The sequence below is a fragment of the Maniola hyperantus genome, chromosome 4 (assembly GCF_902806685.2).
Source record: "Maniola hyperantus chromosome 4, iAphHyp1.2, whole genome shotgun sequence".
NCBI lineage: Eukaryota > Metazoa > Arthropoda > Insecta > Lepidoptera > Nymphalidae > Maniola > Maniola hyperantus.
In genome coordinates, this window is record NC_048539.1 from 11934282 (window position 1) to 11952594 (window position 18313).

Consider the following 18313-nt stretch of genomic DNA (forward strand, 5'->3'; position numbering starts at 1 on the left):
TACACAAACACAATACAGTAACATTATATACCACACGATGCAGTAAAACACCAAATCTGATTTTAGAATCAAGCCACGTCCATATCAATACCAGGCGTTGTGTCAGTTTATTCCGGCGTTCCTTCTGCTTGACGCTTTTTGGTTTTAATGCTCAAGTGGCGGTATAACATGTGATGTGTGGTACAACTTACAAAATGAACTTTTTTCTTTCTTTCTTTCAATAAAAATGTGCCGCAAAATTTGCATTCGCACCGCTTTGGTGTTTCTCCAAGAAAGTTTCTGTGATTTGTTTAACTTTTGTCAAAGTATAAGATGCCATAGAATTATGACAGAATAGTATTAAACCACTAACCGGCATCGAAAGTATCCTGCTTGGTGAGAAGCGTCTGTACGGTGGACAGATCGCGGCCGAACTCGTCGGAACGAACATGGGTCTCCTTGTCCGCGATCCAGGACTCCACCACATCGGCCTTCCACAGCAGTTGCAGGTACGCCGAGTTGTCCACCAGAGCGGCCTTGCGACGAGCAGCCAAAGATGTCAGCTTCTCAAGTTTTGCCTGAAGAATTGAGTTCAGTTTAAATGCAAAACGTGGTACAGTACGCGGCATAAAGTAATGTACATCGACATTTAGGAGATAGCAGATTTGTAGAGCGTTGTCCCTGTCATAAGACCGACAAAACGACATATTAAAGCCGAAATGTCATTCTAAAGGCCGATGTACATTACTTTCTGCCGCGCACTGTAGATGCAATTGACGATTCATAATTACTCGTAAAAGTTCAATTGAATAAAAAATATTTTTATTTGTTTATTTAATGTTTTTCAATGTTGAATTTTAACATATTTAAAATTCATCATCATCAACCGATAGCCGTCCACAGCTGGACTTAGGTATCTTGTATACGACAGTGGTAGTACTGTAATCAATTCTAAATCAGTGTTGTGTATTTGAAGGTGATTTAAGTTTTTATTTCTTACTAGCTGATGCCCGCGACTTCGTCCGCGTGGAATTAGGTTTTTTAAAAATCCCGTGTCAACTCTTTGATTTTCCAGGACAAAAAGTCTATGTCACTCTCCAGGTCTTTATCTATAACCATGCAAAAAATCACGTCAATCCGTTGCACCATAGCGACGTGATTGAAGGACAAACCAACAAACAAACACACTTTCGCATTTATAATATGGGTACTGATTACCATAATGTAATTTCATTTTAGACGTAATGTTAACACACCTGCAGTCCGTGTAAGCGGTGCGCGAGCGCCTCGGAATGCAAGTTGCCAGCGGCCAGCAAGCGCTCGCCCTCGGCAGTCAGATCGCGAACCCTTTCGCCGCGGGCCGCCAACTCGGCCTCCAAAGCCTCGTGCTTCTTCAGCAGCCCTTGTACTGCGGCCATGCTGTCGCCACACTCGCTGACTACAACCAGTTGCTGTTTCTCACTGTGAAATCACATGTTCAGTGAAATCTAAATATACAAAATGAAAAGTCCTAACTCGCTGACTGACTCATTAACACTTGGCCCAAACCGCTGGACTTAGAAAGCAGAAATTTTACAGCAGCTTCCCTTATAGTGTAGACAAGGAATAACGTCAGATTTCCATGCCATTGCCATGTTATATGAACTTACCTGATCCAAGCCTCCTCCTCATCGAGCTTAGCGAGGAACTGCTGGTAAGCCAAAGACTGCTGCAGCTTGGCTCCTCGCTCCGCCGCCAGCGCTTGCAGCGCTTCCCACGCCTGCGCTAAGGCGCGGAGACGTTGCTCGATCTCGGCCACGCCCACGTTGCTCACATCCTGACGAAACACACGGATACATAAAATGACTTATTTGATAGATGTAGCATTGAAAACATACATGGCATTTAAAAAAAATAAAAATCAAGAGTTAAAAATAAAAGGCGAGAGCTTAAGATTGACTATGACATTTTCTGAATGCTTTATGAGGACAGATAAAAGTTGGAGCTGCCCCCCAATTGTGTAAGAATAACCATTTCATGGCTATCGCAATCGTCAAGAATTCTGCCCTTTGATTGGCTGTGAAAAAATGTAAACAGCGAATCAACCAATCAAAGGGCAGAATTTCTTGACGATTGCGATAGCCATGAAATGGTTATTCTTACACAATTGGGGGGCTGGCTGATCAGAATATCATAATATGTTGAAAAATAGAAGATGCCTACTCGTTTTTGTTTTATTATTTATTGCAGAGCAAAGAAAACACACTGAAAGTAGAACAACCTACCTTCAGCTTCTCGCCAGCTTCTTGCACGGCTTGTACCGCGGGTTCGTGACTCGCCAACTCGGCCTCCAAACGCTTGTGCTTCTTGAGCAGGTTCTGCACTCCGGTCAAGTCACGCCCGTAGTCGTCTGACGCTACTAGGAGTTTCTTCTCCCTTGATTAAACAAAAACAATTCATTTTTTGTGTTCAAAGTGGATTATTGGCTGGGTAGCCAACAATCGATTAGAATAATGTTGTACTAGCTGATGCCCGCGACTTTGTACGCGTGGAATTAGGTCTTTAAAAAATCCCGCGGGAACTCTTTGATTTTCCGGGATAAAAAATAGCCTATGTCACTGTCTAGGTCTTTATCTATACCCATGCAAAAAATCACGTGAATCCGTTGCACCGTTGCGACGTGATTGAAGGACAAGCCAACAAACACACTTTCACATTTATAATAAGGGTGTATTGTTGCCCATATGAGTGAACGAGACAGTGTACAGCTTCACTTTAGTATCCCACTTTTTTTATAGAAATACTAGAATATTTTGAAACCGCTTTAACAGTTTTATCGGTCAATGCTTTAATTCAAGTGTCTTTAAAATCTAAAAGAAAAATGAAAACAATGCCGCGAGTGCAGTGAACCTTTTTTCTGTAGATAAATATAACAAACGCTTGCATGGAACATGTGTGCTTAATGTTACGCAGCAAGAATTAGGATGTGTGTAAAGGCTGGACCGCATCACAGCGGCACTGCGCGGCATAATCGCTTCGCGTCTAAATATGACGTTATGTTGGCACCGTTGCAATTCACACAATAATAAACCCTAAGTTCTAAATAATAAAGCAATGGTGACAACATGACGGCAGGGGGACAAGTTAACGGTCTGTATGCCGCGACGCGCTGTACAGCGCCGCTCTAGTGCGACATGCACCACACGTAATGATTGAAATAATATTTTGACGCTTTGTGACGCGTAGCGCAGCGCCGCTGCAATGCGGTCCGGCCTTAAAGCGGTAAAATTTTAGTGCCTTGATCAAACAGAAATTAATTGATCACTCACTTGATCCAAGACTCTTCATCAGCGATATCCCTGAAGAACTGATGGAGGGTGTTTGCTTCGTGAAGCCGGGCGCGCCTGTGTGCCGCCAGGTTGCGGACTCGCTCGAACCGCTCATTGATGGCGGAACGACGTGCGCCGATGCCCGCGCTGTCGAACTGACCCGACGATACCAGGGCATCCGCTTGAGCGTTCATGTCTATGCGAAAAAATATTAAAACGAATCGATTACTAGCTGATGCTCGCGTCTTCACCCGCGTGAATTTAGGATTTCAAAAATCCCGTGGGAACTCTTTGATTTTCCGGGATAAAAAGTAGCCTATGCTAAAGGTCTGTAACTATACCCACTCCTTCGCATTAATATGGGTACGATTTTAAAGGAGAATATAATAAGACCGCCTTTGCATGTAAAGTTTCTATTCCTAGTCTTTTGTTTTTCTTCTCTCCTTCTAAATAAAGTGCAATAAAGATTTTAAAATAAAATAATGAACTTCTTAACTTGCTCTATTAATTCTAAATAATATCTGTCCCGGCTGTACACGTGTGTGTGTGTGTGTGTCACGTGTTTAGTCGACGTTAGCCCTATTAAACTTATTGCTCTATTAAACTTATACTACCAGAAACTAAAATTTGAATGCATAAAATTGAAAATCATATAACAAAGATCACCGGCTTCATACAAACATTCACTCCCTACTTAAACCTCTTAGGGATGGAATTTCCAGAAGAGTGCTTACGTTATAAAAGGAACCTACTGTCAAAATTTCAAGTTTCTAACCCCAGCACAGACTAGACTATGCATTGATAGATCAGTCAGAACAGGACACGTATACATATACAGGATGCAACCAGAACGCTAGCAAAAACGAAGACAGGTGATGATTACTGATATGATAACACCAAAAAAATGCGAAAAATCTAAAAAAATTCAATATTTTGTAAAAGTTCACGATATACTTTCGTTCAAATCTGACTGACGCTACAAGTCAACGAACGTTGCGCAAGTAGGCCATTCGGAATCAATGCCACGTCGTAGGCGGGGTATTGACCCTAGTTTTGTACGCTATACATTGCGGGGTTGAAAAATACGAACGAAATCACTAAAACTACAAAATGAGGCAAATGGTTATTGGTATTGGATTATGTTTAGGTAGTATAACAATAACGCTAAGTTTTTGCTAGCGTTCTGGTTACTGGTGTTATATATTAACCATAAAAATCTAGTTCTGCACTGCTGCAAACGTTGTGCAGAAAAAGACAAAGTGTACAGCTGAAATATAAGTATAACATAAACATAAAACTTACCATTGATCCTGTCTTCATGAGCCTGAATATCGGCTTCAACGAGTTGATGCTTCTTCATAAGATTCTGTACCGAGGCCAAGTCTTTTCCAGAATCTTCTGAAGTGAGGAGGCTTTCAACCTATTACAAAAACAATAATAAGCCTTTTATAATAATTATTCTACAATAATAATTCTTAAAAAAAATCTAAAATTCCTTTTTGTTCTGCAAATACTTATTTTAAATATATTTGATGCAAAGAGGTATGAGTAGAAAACATATCATCTTTGTTACACTCACAATGCTCCCTGACGACAGAAAAGCAAGGATGGTTTTAGTACTGTCAATTTAAATTGGTATTATATTTTTGTTTAACTGTATTCGCATCAAAGTTAATGAGAGTTACAGGATTTTAATTTTTTTTCCACTTTTCTTTTTATAAATTTTAAAATATATTTAGGGACTAGCGATGCGCCCCGTAGGGATCTGTTAATTTTTTTGAAAATAAAGCCATATCACTGAAGAATAATGTAGCTTTTTACTGGTGTAAGAGCTTTCAAAATCGGTTCAGTAGTTCCAGAGATTACTTCCTACAAGCAAACTTTACCTTTTTATAATATAAGTAAAGATTTCAATCTAAACAAGTTTTTTTTCTGATCTCTCCCTATCTGCATTTAATTCTCTTTCTTTTTTTAACTCTCTTTCTTGGCATCTCTTTCTGTTTTTCTTACCTCTCCAAGCCAGAAATCGAGATCCTTGACAGCGGCGATGTATGTGCGTTGTTTGTTGGCCTCCTTCAACTTCAGGGATTTCTCCGTCGTCTTCTGCGTGAGGAACTCCCATTGATCGGCGATCGATGCCAGGCGGGCCTGAATACGAAAACAACATTTGACTATTACTGTATAATAAATGCATCTAATTCAATTACATTTTTTTTAACATAGCATAGCCTAAGCTGTGAGCCTCGGATCACGGCTTAGGATGGCGTTGGCGATGGGTGGATTGATGGTTGGACATGGTTACGTCCAACCACGAGTCCACGTCCGGGTGATGTTAGAAATCGGGGACCGCGTCTTCGCCGGCTATACCGATATACGGTTATATAGATTGGCTCCTTACGCGGCGCGCCTTTGCCACTAGAGCGCGCTAATTTTCATTATGACAATTTCAACTGTGTCTAAAGAAAATAAGTTTAAGTTGATAAAATTCGCCTGACCTAGTAATGTTTTTTTTACCTCTGGGAATAGTTGTGGGTACATTACCTGCACGGCGTCTTCGCTGCCGCTGCACTGGCCCCGCTGTACAAGGTTTCCTCCCATGGCCAGTACGGATTGTATGCGCTCGGCGTTCGCGGCGAGCTCGGCTTCGAACGCTTGGTGCTTTTGGTGCTTGGATTGGATGTTGGCCGGGTCCTAGCGACAAACAGATAATTAATCTATTTATCTAAAGGAAAAAGGAGCTATGTTTTTCTTATATTTTAGCTATCAACTTTAATAAAGTATTTGCGCAAGAGTAAGTTAAGGTTCGTATAACGTTGGATATCTCGGAATGCGTAACGAAACGCCTTAATGTGATATAGAAAGGAAAGTTTCAAAAGTTACAAAAAAAGATTGTGCAGTTTGGGATAGAACGGTTTTCTAGAACATACTTATTATTTTTAAACATACCTACTCAGTTTACATAGGAGCGTGAGAAAGGTGTACACTTAAGCAGTGCAAAAGAAAGAGACAGTAATACTTGTGACAGAATATATACGCACCTTGTAGCTCTCTTCGGTTGCGAGCTGCAACTTCTCAGCGATCCAGTTCTCCATTTCGTCGGCGTCGCGCGAGAATTGCTGCAGGGTTTGTTCGTCGCCCAATCTAAATCACAATATTAATTTTTTTTATGTCTTTCAACTAAGACGAGCATATTATATACTGTGTAACTAGCAACATGTCATATCTCTTTGTTGATTTCACTTTACATAATTTCGTACGCCGCAGTGTCGCAGTTCAAGATGGTTATCTAGCTTGAGACAAAAATTTGAAAAAAGCACGTACAATTAGCGAGGCTTCACCTACAATGACAGGCATTAATCTATTACTAAACCGATATCCTATAAATAATATTACAAGATAATGCCCACGATATCGTATGTGTGGATTTTTTAATTCCGTCCTATGCCCGTCTCTTACAAGCTATGTCTGTAAAAAATGGTTGATGCCCGCGACTTCGACTACACGGATTTAGGTCTTTAAGAATCCTGTGCAAACTCGTTGATTTTGCGGGACCAAAGTAGCCTGTGTCATTCCTTGGGATGCAAGCTATCTCTGTACCCAATTTCATCAAAGACGATAAACGATGGAATTGGAATGCTAGTGAACAGACAGACAGACACGCACACTTGCATTTATAATATTAGATTGGATACTAAGCTACAATATAACCATACCTGGATCGTTTCTCGATGAGCGCCTCCTTGAGATGTCGCCAGCGGTCGAGCACTTGTTTGCGCTTCTTGTCGATAGGATCCGCGGCGTAGTGGTCCGACGCGATCAGCTGGTCGGCCAAAGTTTGCAGCTGCGCGATCTTCTCTTCCTGCATACAAAAACGAGTTAAATTAGCAGTGTCAGTGAAAAAATAAGTTGTTTAATTATTCAATTCAAGTAATTTATATAATAAGGGCGATTACGCAGTGCATCCGAACCGAATATGTGGAAATACGTTCCGAAGTAGTCATAAAACTATTTGTATGGTAGTTTACGCACTACCTCCGACTTCCGTCATCCGAGTTCTCTCCGTCATCCGGGAGAATCCTCGGATGTGCTTCGTATTCAAATCGGACATATGATGTCAAAGAGGTCCGCTGAATTAGCTTGGATTTGGATCAGAGATCGGATTAGTGCGTACGTTTGGTCCGAGTTTTTTATATCCGTATTTTCACGGACTCGGATCGGATGAACACGTAACCGCTCTGAAATAAATTTGTTAGATTTCCTATAAAAAAATATGTCAAAGGTCACACTTATTCCTCAGTAAAAGATCCTTTGTATCCTTGTACCAAATCCAAGTTTTATTCTACTCACATGTGCGTTGATGGCTTTGTCAAAGTCCTCGTGCTTCTTGATAAGCTGTTCGACGTTGTCGGCCGCATCGGGCGTGTCGTCGGCGGGCGCGAGGAAGGCCTCGCGGGCGCCCATCCACGTCTCGGCCTGCTCACAGTCGCGGTAGAACAGCTGGAGCTCCAGGTTCTGGTCCAGCTTCATACGCCGCGCTACCCACGCCCTGGGTAAAACACGTATAGTGAAATCTATTTTGCATACCAATTTTCTTTGTCGATGAGACCAGACTAAGAATTGCCGTCAAAAATAAAAAAGCTGCATTAATTTAAAGAAATGGTCTTTCCGAAATTTGAACAGTACACGCTAAACAAGTATTCCAATCTGAACACGTGGCGTATGACTGCGCAGTATATAAAACTAGTGTATAAAACACTATAAGTGGTGGACTCGAAAATGATGGTGAAGAGGTGCCAACATACAAATAAGATTATAAGGAGCGCCCTCCAAGCAGAAATTATAGATCAACGATAAAAATATTGGGGGTGAAAATGGCAGAATAAGAAATACTGGGTGTGGTGGAAAGGCATGATACATCCCCCTCAACGTGAAATAATGGACATCCTAAATAATGAAACTCACTTCTCGAGGTCTTGGCGTGCGTCAGCCATGGCGTTGAGCTTGTCCTGTATGTCGAGGCTTGCGTAATGTCCTCCCTGCAATAACTGCTGTCCGAACAGTTCCAAGGCTTGGAATGTGCCTGCGCGCGCATCCATCTCCGTACGATGTTCCTGTGTGAGATTGGTGTATTCGTAATTTCGTCCGAAAAATGTTGGACTACCCAAAACATATTGTAAAGTGCTACTCATTGTGTGAGTCATCATGAACTCCCCTGATGTTTTATTAATTTGTGATTTAAATGTTGTGTTAAGTGGTATCAAAATGCACTTTTGTGGGCACTATCATCTAAGCCGCAAAACTTTGTCATCCCATCTAAAGAAAAAAAAATTGTGTGTGTAACCTTTAAGCGCTTTTGAAGTAAGAACTAAGCGCCGCGCACGGTACTTCCATTTTTGAAAATGAATAGACAAAAGGTTTTTATCTTATCAGTAATCAGTACTAAACGGAGCTTTTGATCTAAGCCACTAACTACTTGGCACTTTAAATCTCCTAGATAAAAGACGGCGGCCTCAAAATATCTGTTCTGCTTGGCCATTTTGAATACGAAAAAACATCTGAGTTACTTCCAAGTCGCGTCTAAAGAAGTTTGCTCAAACATATCTGCGAGAAAATGGAGGTATTGCGATACTGATATGTTAGGCAAAAGGATTTTGAAAATTAAATACACCCTCGATAAAATCAATGCAATTGAAATAAATTTGAAAAGCCTTTGTAAATATAATAACACTGACTTCTAAATCCAAAAGCGAAGGACACAATCACACGGAAAATAGAGAGTAAAGTCAGCCTCTATAGAAATAGTTTAATAATCAAAAATACATCGACTTATCAATTAACACTGTCATTTTTCAGATGTCTTTCATTAGTTTAAAAATCAAGATATTAATTCCCAAATAATAATAACTTAGATATTCTATGTGAGTTTTAATTATAATTTCTACCATTTTAGTAGGATTACAAGAATTCAAAATACAGTAATTATTTGGTTTTTGTTAGAAGAGAGAAGATTCCAAAAAGGGCGCGGAAAACGCAAGTGTTTCTACGGTAAAGGACCATGTCACATTAACATCACAGGAATTTTTCCTGTAACTTCGGTGGCATCAATGTAAAACTTAGATAAAGTATGCCATCTTTATAAAACGAGTCACATACACAATCTGACAGAAAAAGTAGCTTACTTTTAACCAACTTCAAAAAAGGAAGAAATTCACAATTCGACTGTATGTTTGTTACGCGATTATCCGCCAATTATGGACCGATTTTGATGATTCTTTTTTGTTAGCTAGGTCATAATTCAGAGGTGGTCCCATTTTAGTTTGGTGAAGATCTGATGAATATCTTCGCAGATGGAGAACATAACTCCTTAATGGATATGAGTAAATTGCTTGCGATCAGTGTAAAATAAACAGTAGGTTTTTAACCAGGCATAGCATATTTTAATACAATTGGGTCACTAAAAATTATGAAATAAAAAGATAAAAAAAATACTTAAGTAAATACTAAAAAAGACTTCAATAACCACAACCGCACGAACCGTCTACGTACTCTTCATAATTTGTGACTTCACGTTGGCACCTCATTGGCACCGACTCCAAAAATATTATTATAGAACTACATTAACTCATGTATACATAACATATTCGGTAGTAAATTAATTTAGTGGTTGTGGTTATTGAAGTCGGTTTTTATTTATTTTGAATTTATTTTATGTATGTATAGAGCTGAACCAAAAAAAAAACGTACGTAAATATAAAACATTACATTGTAAAACTTACTTTATTTAGATAAGGTTAAAGTATAAATCGCCTCATCATGGTTGACTATTCTGTATTTATTCAACATCATATAAATACAAATACAAATTTCTTTATTGCGAATATGGGTAAACAGTTGAGATGTTACAAAAACAAAAAGGTACAGCCAAATTCTGCCTATTAGCATGCAATATGTTATGTTATACCTAGCATCGTGTACATAGTTCTGATAATATTACTCGTACATATTTTAAAAATAAGGTAAAAATGTGTCTGGTAGTGAAATATGTCAAATCAGAATAAAATGTCAAATAGTCGGATAAGAACAATGTTGAGTTAAACTGAGGAATGAATAATCATCTGAATAGGTAAGTTGTACTATGCAATGTTTAAGCATTTACGTAATTTTTTTTGATTCTGCTGTAAACAATATAAATTCGAAGCGACATTTTTGCTGTCAGATTTTATCAGTGACTACGTATTATACTTTATCTAAGATATAGGCCTCGGCACGGATCCAAAGGCATAACTTCGAATGCGCAGAACTTTTGGGTTCCAATGGCGAGCGTGACGGACGCAATGTCCGTGATTGGTTGGCATTCATATCACGTCATACTCTGCGTCCTGCATTGGTTACCGCACGTTTTCGTACAGTCTGCCGCATATACAACAATCTTTTCAACTGCGAGTGGGCGCATGCATGTTTACGCAAGTATCCCCAATATTTTTGCTCATGCCTATAGATCCGTTCCAGTACCTATACTGTGGGTCAAAATAATGAAATGTTAGAGTGGCACGGTCCTGAAACAAGGAATTGCACAACAGCCAAGTGTGATACTGCGTACAGCACACATGCGTGCGTCTGACCTGCGGCAGTATGCCGTACCGCGCGTCTATCTCCAAGCGCTGGCTCTAGAAACATTACAACATACGGAGATTTACTTCTGGTCCTCGGGGGCTAGCACGCAAGTTGTCATTATCACATTGCAACAATCGCCAAACATAGTGATTGGCTGAATTCATGGCTGTCGCTGATAGTGTGGCTAATTCAGTTATACAAAATCTCCAAACTAAAATGTAAAATCTCAATGTATTGCTATGCCCGTCATAATAATTCTTGCAGAAACCGATAGCACTAGAGTTGATGATTAAGTATAGTTTAGAGATTGTGTACAACAGAATTATCCACATTGTCAGCCAATCAGAGGCTACTGCGATCGTCACTGTATCTGTCAAACTTTGATGCTAGGTTTACTTTTATTCATTTATCTATTAATTACATTTTGATTTCTAAAATCTGAACAATCAAGTTCGTAGAAACTTATTTTAAAGAAAAATTCCTCCACTTTACAATGTTCGACGCAGGTTCTTCAACACAGTAATATTGATTTGTCTCGTGTTTCTCTATAATTTAATTATAGAGAAATATGTGTCAACGTGTACACTTATAGTGTAATTATGAGTTTATGTTTTTCTGGGTCACTAAAGAATAGCGTACAAACCTGATGTCTTTCAAGAAGAGCCTCGGCACCAGTGACGTCGTTGGCGAGTTCCTCCGAGCTCACGAGAGCCATCATTGAGTTGATCCAGGCCATCAGATCGCGGTAGTCCGATAAGAATCTGTAAAGTAACAAAGAATAGAAGCAGGCGTTACTTCGCGGAAGTCCACATACACAAGGAACAACATGGTTTATTCGCTATGATCCACCAAAACAGGTATGGTACAAGGATGTGATATGAGTTGAATGAGTTCTAGAATATTTGTTTATTTTATTGCTCTCATGTCACACCTAAAGAAGTTTCACTTCTAAAAGAAAGATGGGCCTTTGCAAGTCGTAAGTCTAGAAGCTTCTCCTTGCGCGCGTTGGCACGTGCCTGCAGAGTAAGCCAGGCTTCATTAATTTCCCGCTGTTTGCTATAAATGGCGCTGGCCGAGTCTCCATGAGTGGTCATCAGGCGATTAGCTGACGGATTCAGTTGTTGGATTTGTCGCCTAGCACTCTGCCAAATCGCGTTTGGCGACCATTTTCGGCTTTTGCAGGTTACTTACGTCCGAAAAATATCTGAGTTATAGATCTCAAGTCGCACCTAAAGAAGTTTCATTTCGAAAATTAAGATGTACCTTTGCAGGTCGTAGGAGTCGAGAAGTTTCTCCTTGCGAGCGTTGGCACGCGCCTGCAGCTGTTGCCAGGCTTCGTTGATCTCGCGCTGCTTGCTGTAGGTCGCATCGGCCGAGTCTCCGTGAGTGGCCATCAGACGGTTTGCTGTGTCATCGAGTTGTCGGATCTTGTCGCCTAGCGCTGCCAAGTCGCGTTCTAGACCCTCGTGCTTTCCTATTGACAACAATTGTAAATATCAGCTCAAGGTGATTTTTTTTTAAATCTAGTTTAAAAAGTAGTTTTGCTACAATTTAGAACATTCCCGTAACCCTCTAGTATTTACCCGTATTGATATCACCTTATCTGTGGGTTAATAAAAGTCTATAACACCAACATCCTCATTTTGCATGATTTTCACATATTTTTTCTTTGCACAATGGACAAAATTTTATTTTATGCAAGTAGACTCGGAGACTGGCTCATGACTTCGCGATTATGACAGGCGGAATAAGAAATATGATAGAACAGACCAAAAATGTTACGTTCTTTTCTTTCTGCAGTCAGTTAAAAATACTCACGTTGCAGAGTCTGCACAGAGCGAAGGTCACGTCCAAGGTCATCGGTAGCAAGAGCAGCTTCCTTTTCAGCGATCCAGTCCTTGGTCTCGTCCACGTCACGGTGGAACCTCTGCACTTCGTGAGCTGAACCCAGTTGGGCAGCTCTTTCAGATGTTAGTTGTTGGAGTGACGTCCATTTGGAGTTCAGTTCCTGGAAACAAAATTATTTTGGTAATTTTTTTATTTATAGTGTTGGCTACTACCACTGAAGCATTCCACAAGCCTTTTGAGATCTTTACCACAAAATAAAGAAGGCCTGAAGATGTTGTTCAAGAGTTTGGTACACAAAATCCAATACCAAAAACCTACCCAATACAATCTCCTACAATGGCCATAAAGGATTTTGGTCTTGGACACTAAAAGCTGTACCACATTCCTGTCCTGTGTCGTTTTACTTTCATCATTTACTCAGGAGACTCTTTTTCCATGTTTCATCAATTCAGCGATATCTAAGATGTCTAACAAGTTGTTTACCTACTAGACAATAGCGTATTTTACACCAAGCGAGAAAAAATCAAAAAATGTATAAAAGATAGTATTAGCAATAAGCAATCGAAAAATGTTACTTTCAGTTTATAAAATTCTATAATGAATTTTATAATTCATTTTACGATTTAATTTTTTTTCGAATAAAACTTTTGTAAATTTTTTGGTGGCTTATTATCATCACTTTAGGATCAAATTAAAACACTTTTCAAAAAAGGGTAAAATACCCTATTCAGGTATGCTCTTCTAACAGCACAATCTATAAGTCGGCAGCCCAGGTGGGAGCGGGTGCGAGCATGTAGAACGAATTTTTAACATTTACAAGAAATTGGAAGAAAGACTAGCGGACGTGCCCTAATCGAGAGCGAGCCGAGCGGCATGGAAAGTATAGCATCGCGCCTGCTGCCCGCCTCGCAGAACGCACCCGCTCCCACCTGCGCCAAGAGTCCAAGCAAGCGCAGTTTCATTGATTAAATTTTTCCAATTATATTGACTTTGACACTAGATCTTGCATGAAAAGACCTGTAATATTTTCAATAAGGGAGGGTTAGGACTCGGACACACACCTGCATCTGCGTCTTGATCTTGAGCGCTGCCTCAGTTTGTCCCACGGTCATGAGCTGGACGGCGATCTCGTTCATCTCAGCGAGGCGCACTTCGTTGGCGCGCAGGTCGTTCTGGAAGTCGTCGAACTTCTTCTGCATCACCTCCACCTGCTCCAGGTCTTCGCCGACGTCCTGCACTTGAGCGTGCATCTCCTGTGAATACAGTTTAGAGCTATAGTTCTTGGATTATTTATTACCAACCTGCAGGTTGTAACCGGTTTCCCTGACACGAAAAAAGGTTTGTAACATTATTTTGTAGTAAAATGATTAATTTTATTATTCAGTTTTTAGTAATGAAAAAATGTTCCAATTTTTTTTGTAAAGTTAAAATGGCATTAATAAGTTTTTGACCACAACAAAATTATCTGACAAGTTGACTGAATTTCGAGGGTTCTCATCAATCGAAAGATTTGTGGCATCTATCGAGTAGATAAATTAAAGTGAAAAGGAAAGTATGTGAAAAGCTATTTACCACATTTTCTAGGAAGTTTATGGATGTTTTTGTGAGGTTATTAACTGAAAAAATGTCTTGGGTTAATCTTTGGTTGGTTTTGAGAATGTTACGTGAAAATATACCTTGTCCTTGATCCATGTTGCGAGCTCAGCGGCCTCTCTAACAAGCACGTACGCCTTTACGGTCTCGTTGAGTTTGTTCTGGCGTTCACGAGCCAATCCCAGCAAATTGTCGTATTGAGCTTCAATCTATGGAAATAAATTACATATTAGAAATGTTTTATTCAAAATAACCAAGTTTAAGACATTGCACATTGAAAGCAGAAATGGCATTATTCAAATATTCACACATTCAATATCATTTTGGCGAATTATTGTGCTATTGCAACCTGCATACCTGAGAGTTCTCCATAATGTTCTCAAAGGTGTGTGAAGTCTGCCAATCCGCACTTAACCAGCGTGGTAGGCTATGGCCAAAACCTTCTCACTTTGAGAGGAGACCCATGCCCTGTAGTAGGCCGGCTTTGGGTTGATCATGATGATTGCACTATTTTCTTTAAAGATTTGACGACTAAAGGCAAGACATATTAAAGATGTTTCTTACCTGGTTCTGTCGAGCCGCAATCGAGCTGGAATCCGCAAGGTTTTGCTGCGAGGAAGATAGGCCAGCGTCGATCTTCTTCACATAAGCGGCTGGCACGAAGCCCTGCCTGTCGTTTACTTCCACCTTCCACCAATCCTGTGAACGTTCATTCTATGTAAAATATAACATTAAAAAGAAAACTAAATTGGTAAAAAATAAGAATAAGAAATAAGATCTATGAAAGTCCCAGCGGGCGGAGACAGCTACAATCGGAGTTTCTCTACGTGATCAAATCGTAAATGAGATCCGTAGAAGAACTAGAGTAACCAACATAGCTCAACGGAATGCGAAACTGAAGTTATAATGGGCAAGACACTTGGGCAAGTTCGAAGAATCGATAGAAATTGGGATCCCACAATGCTGGAATGGCGCCGGAAAGCACAGCTTTGGCAGACCCGTAGGTGAACGGAGATGCTGGATACAGGCCACAGCGCAAGATCATGTCGTGCGGAATGTCTAACGGTTTACGGCGACAATAGCGATGAACTTTTATACTGCAACTATAGAATTGCAAATGAAATTGTTCAATAGGGTATTTGACAGATGTTAACCACTGATGTCAGAGGGCTCTCTAGAAAATGTATATTTTACGTTTTATTACATATAGTGCAAAGACGAAAACAAAAAATATCATTTAAAATTTAAATATCGCACGAAAACGCTTCCCTAACAATATGGCGCTCATACGTTTGACGTCACCTGTTCGTAAACTTTGGTTGTTGACTATACTATACACGCAACTGATTACGAACAGTTGACGTCATCAACCACTCGGCCAATCACAGCTGTTTACGATCACGTGACTAAAGTAGGACCAAAAAAACATTTTCTTTGTCGATATTCTCTTAAAATATTTCGTATTTTTCTTAACTGCCTAAATAGTTCGTTTACGAAATTCATATTCAATATGGATGCCATCAATAGATCCTATATTTTACACCTTGTTAAATACTCCATTGTGCATTGTGGAGTCTCCTGAGAATGGTCCGGTGTTGGAGCCAAATGTATGTTAAGTGTGTTCTAGATAATGTGTGTGAGTATTGCTTGCTTTTCCTTCTTTCTTTGGTAGTGGGTGAGCGATCGGTGCATCTCGCATACTGCATATCGTACCATACTGATTTGTCTGTTTCCAAGTATAATTTGATCATAGATTTAATATGCAAAACTACCACATACTGTTGTGTTGTAAAATATTATCTTATTTCGCAATCTGGCTTTGGTTTACCACATCGTAAAGTCACATGTACATATAAATATTAACCACAAGGTATCATTTGTAATACTATTGTAAATTGAATACTCGGAACTATTGTGTTTCGAACGATAGGTTATAGGTATAACACCAGCTTTTCAAACACAGTTTGCGCCTTATAGCACGTAGTGATATCAGTCGATTAATTTTTTGTTCATTTTTAAGATAGCGGATTTGTAGAGCATTGTCTCTGTCGTTGAGACCGACAAAACGTCATATAGCTATGAGTGACAGAGACAACGCTCTACAAAGCCGAAATGTCATTCTAAAGGCCGATGTACCTTTCTGCCGCGTATTGTAAGTATATCATATTCATAAGATTTCTGACGCACAAAATGCTACTTTTAAATTCAATGTAAATATCGAATAAAATTATGGAAATAACACAAATCGAGTCAAGTCGAAAGACAAAACTTCAACATCATTTAGATTTTATTAGTTGTAAGCGTAGTACTTAAGGTCGCGTCTATAACATAATTTACTCTTCACGTTGGGCGAAAGTTTTATTGGGTCGAAGCACAAAACATCAACATCAACATTCAATGTCAACATTTTTCGATTCGACAAAAAAATTTCTAGACCAAATTATTAATGATACGCCAAATGCAGCGTTCAACATACGGAGCAAACTTTTATTGGCGAAGACGCAGTTTGACAAATAAATTATGTCTAAAAGTGCAAGCATTATTGACTGACTATAATGAATAATATTAGTCAAAAACTTACATAAATTAAATTTTTCTCTTTCCTTTTGTATATGAATACATCCTCGACTAAAATTACACAGATCCAACTTAGTACTATCATTTTTATTTCTTACTTATATCTTTAAATATCACTGATTATATCACAGATGGATTCTTAAAATTTACTTTGAATTAAATTTTAACACACATTTTTACATTTATTTCATACTGTTATATTTGTTACGACATGGGAATTTATTCATAGTCAGATCTCATATGAAATTTCCTTTACAAAACTTTCTGTTCGAGTGTAAGCAAAATTTTTGTACTTAAATTTAATAACCATCGGTCATATTTTTAATCCCTTCCGTATGAGATAACATGATGAATTTAAAAAAAAACATTGTTATTTTTATTTGGTGGTTACGTAAACAGCAGTTGGTTCGAACCAGACGCGAGTCGAAACTACGTCTGAAATGAAACTGATAAAGTCGAGTCCGAGTCATTGATAGTACAATAACCAAGATATACAGTAGCGCGTTAAAAAATGTATCAAAAAGTAAGCTTTATTTGAGGTTTAGTACTTTGTTCTTTAATTACTTGTTTATTATACGACGTACTTTGGAAGTTAAGCATAGAAAATATCAATTTAGGTTGTCTACAAAATTATGTTGCGCCTTTAAGCTGTACCTAGCTTTAAGCATTTTAAAAAAATCAATTAAAAATATCATAACGTGGCATTATAAACTATCTCTTTATTCAATTAAAACTACCATTTTATTTTAGTACAAATTTATTTAGTAGTCGTGAATTTTTTTAGCATGATGGAACTTTTATCTTTTTGTAATATCAAATATGCAAGAAAGTGGGGATACCAGTTACATATTTTCTAAGGCACTACATCTTGATTTTCTTATATCAATGGGTATAATACGTAATATTGTAGTTTAATAAAGCGTTGTTTAAGCCTCTGATTGTTTGACATCGACGAGATTTCGCTCAATTGTTTTGTTTGTTTTTATTATATAAGTTATAACCAACATCAACGCGATCATGCTTGTAACACATCAAAATGTTGATATATTATTTATTTTTTGGTCAAAGCACTTAAATAATTTTGGCCTTTATAAAAATACTTAAAACTTTCGTTTAAAAGGTCAAATGATTTTATCAGATGACCTTCTAAGGTCTCACAAACTGGGTCACATTGCCAAGTTCACTTCACAATTAGCAGCAAATTCTAGTGAAATACTAAAATTTTAAATAGCATTCTGACCTCATCTCTATCTCCTTAAAGGTTATCACATTCGCTTGTTTTTTTTTTATCGGCAGAAAGGGAAACGACCATTCTTGGCCCAAATTTATCCATTAATGTTATGAATACAAAAAAAACTTATTTAATGACTGAAATATTGCTCGTAACGGTTTGT

The 18313-nt window shown here is 38.8% G+C and overlaps 1 protein-coding gene across 4 annotated transcripts in view; it reads right to left on the bottom strand.

Moving 5' to 3' along the window:
- The window catches only part of alpha-Spec (alpha spectrin), a 38924-nt gene that overhangs the window by 8235 nt on the left and 12376 nt on the right, over positions 1 to 18313 (bottom strand). For 2 of the 4 annotated variants that reach the window (XM_069509881.1, XM_034968044.2), the window contains exons 18-36: positions 14907 to 15041; positions 14426 to 14551; positions 13811 to 14002; positions 12720 to 12909; positions 12165 to 12375; positions 11545 to 11662; positions 10910 to 10954; positions 8250 to 8398; positions 7635 to 7833; positions 7001 to 7146; positions 6326 to 6428; positions 5829 to 5978; positions 5298 to 5435; positions 4590 to 4707; positions 3288 to 3483; positions 2244 to 2394; positions 1629 to 1795; positions 1236 to 1440; positions 353 to 557 (exon numbers count right to left, since the gene is read on the bottom strand). In XM_069509881.1, the coding sequence (XP_069365982.1) occupies positions 353 to 557; positions 1236 to 1440; positions 1629 to 1795; positions 2244 to 2394; positions 3288 to 3483; positions 4590 to 4707; positions 5298 to 5435; positions 5829 to 5978; positions 6326 to 6428; positions 7001 to 7146; positions 7635 to 7833; positions 8250 to 8398; positions 10910 to 10954; positions 11545 to 11662; positions 12165 to 12375; positions 12720 to 12909; positions 13811 to 14002; positions 14426 to 14551; positions 14907 to 15041 (2944 nt within the window). The remainder of the gene's footprint in view (positions 1 to 352; positions 558 to 1235; positions 1441 to 1628; positions 1796 to 2243; positions 2395 to 3287; positions 3484 to 4589; positions 4708 to 5297; positions 5436 to 5828; positions 5979 to 6325; positions 6429 to 7000; positions 7147 to 7634; positions 7834 to 8249; positions 8399 to 10909; positions 10955 to 11544; positions 11663 to 12164; positions 12376 to 12719; positions 12910 to 13810; positions 14003 to 14425; positions 14552 to 14906; positions 15042 to 18313) is intronic. The other 2 variants (XM_034968046.2, XM_034968045.2) reach the window with 1 other exon arrangement.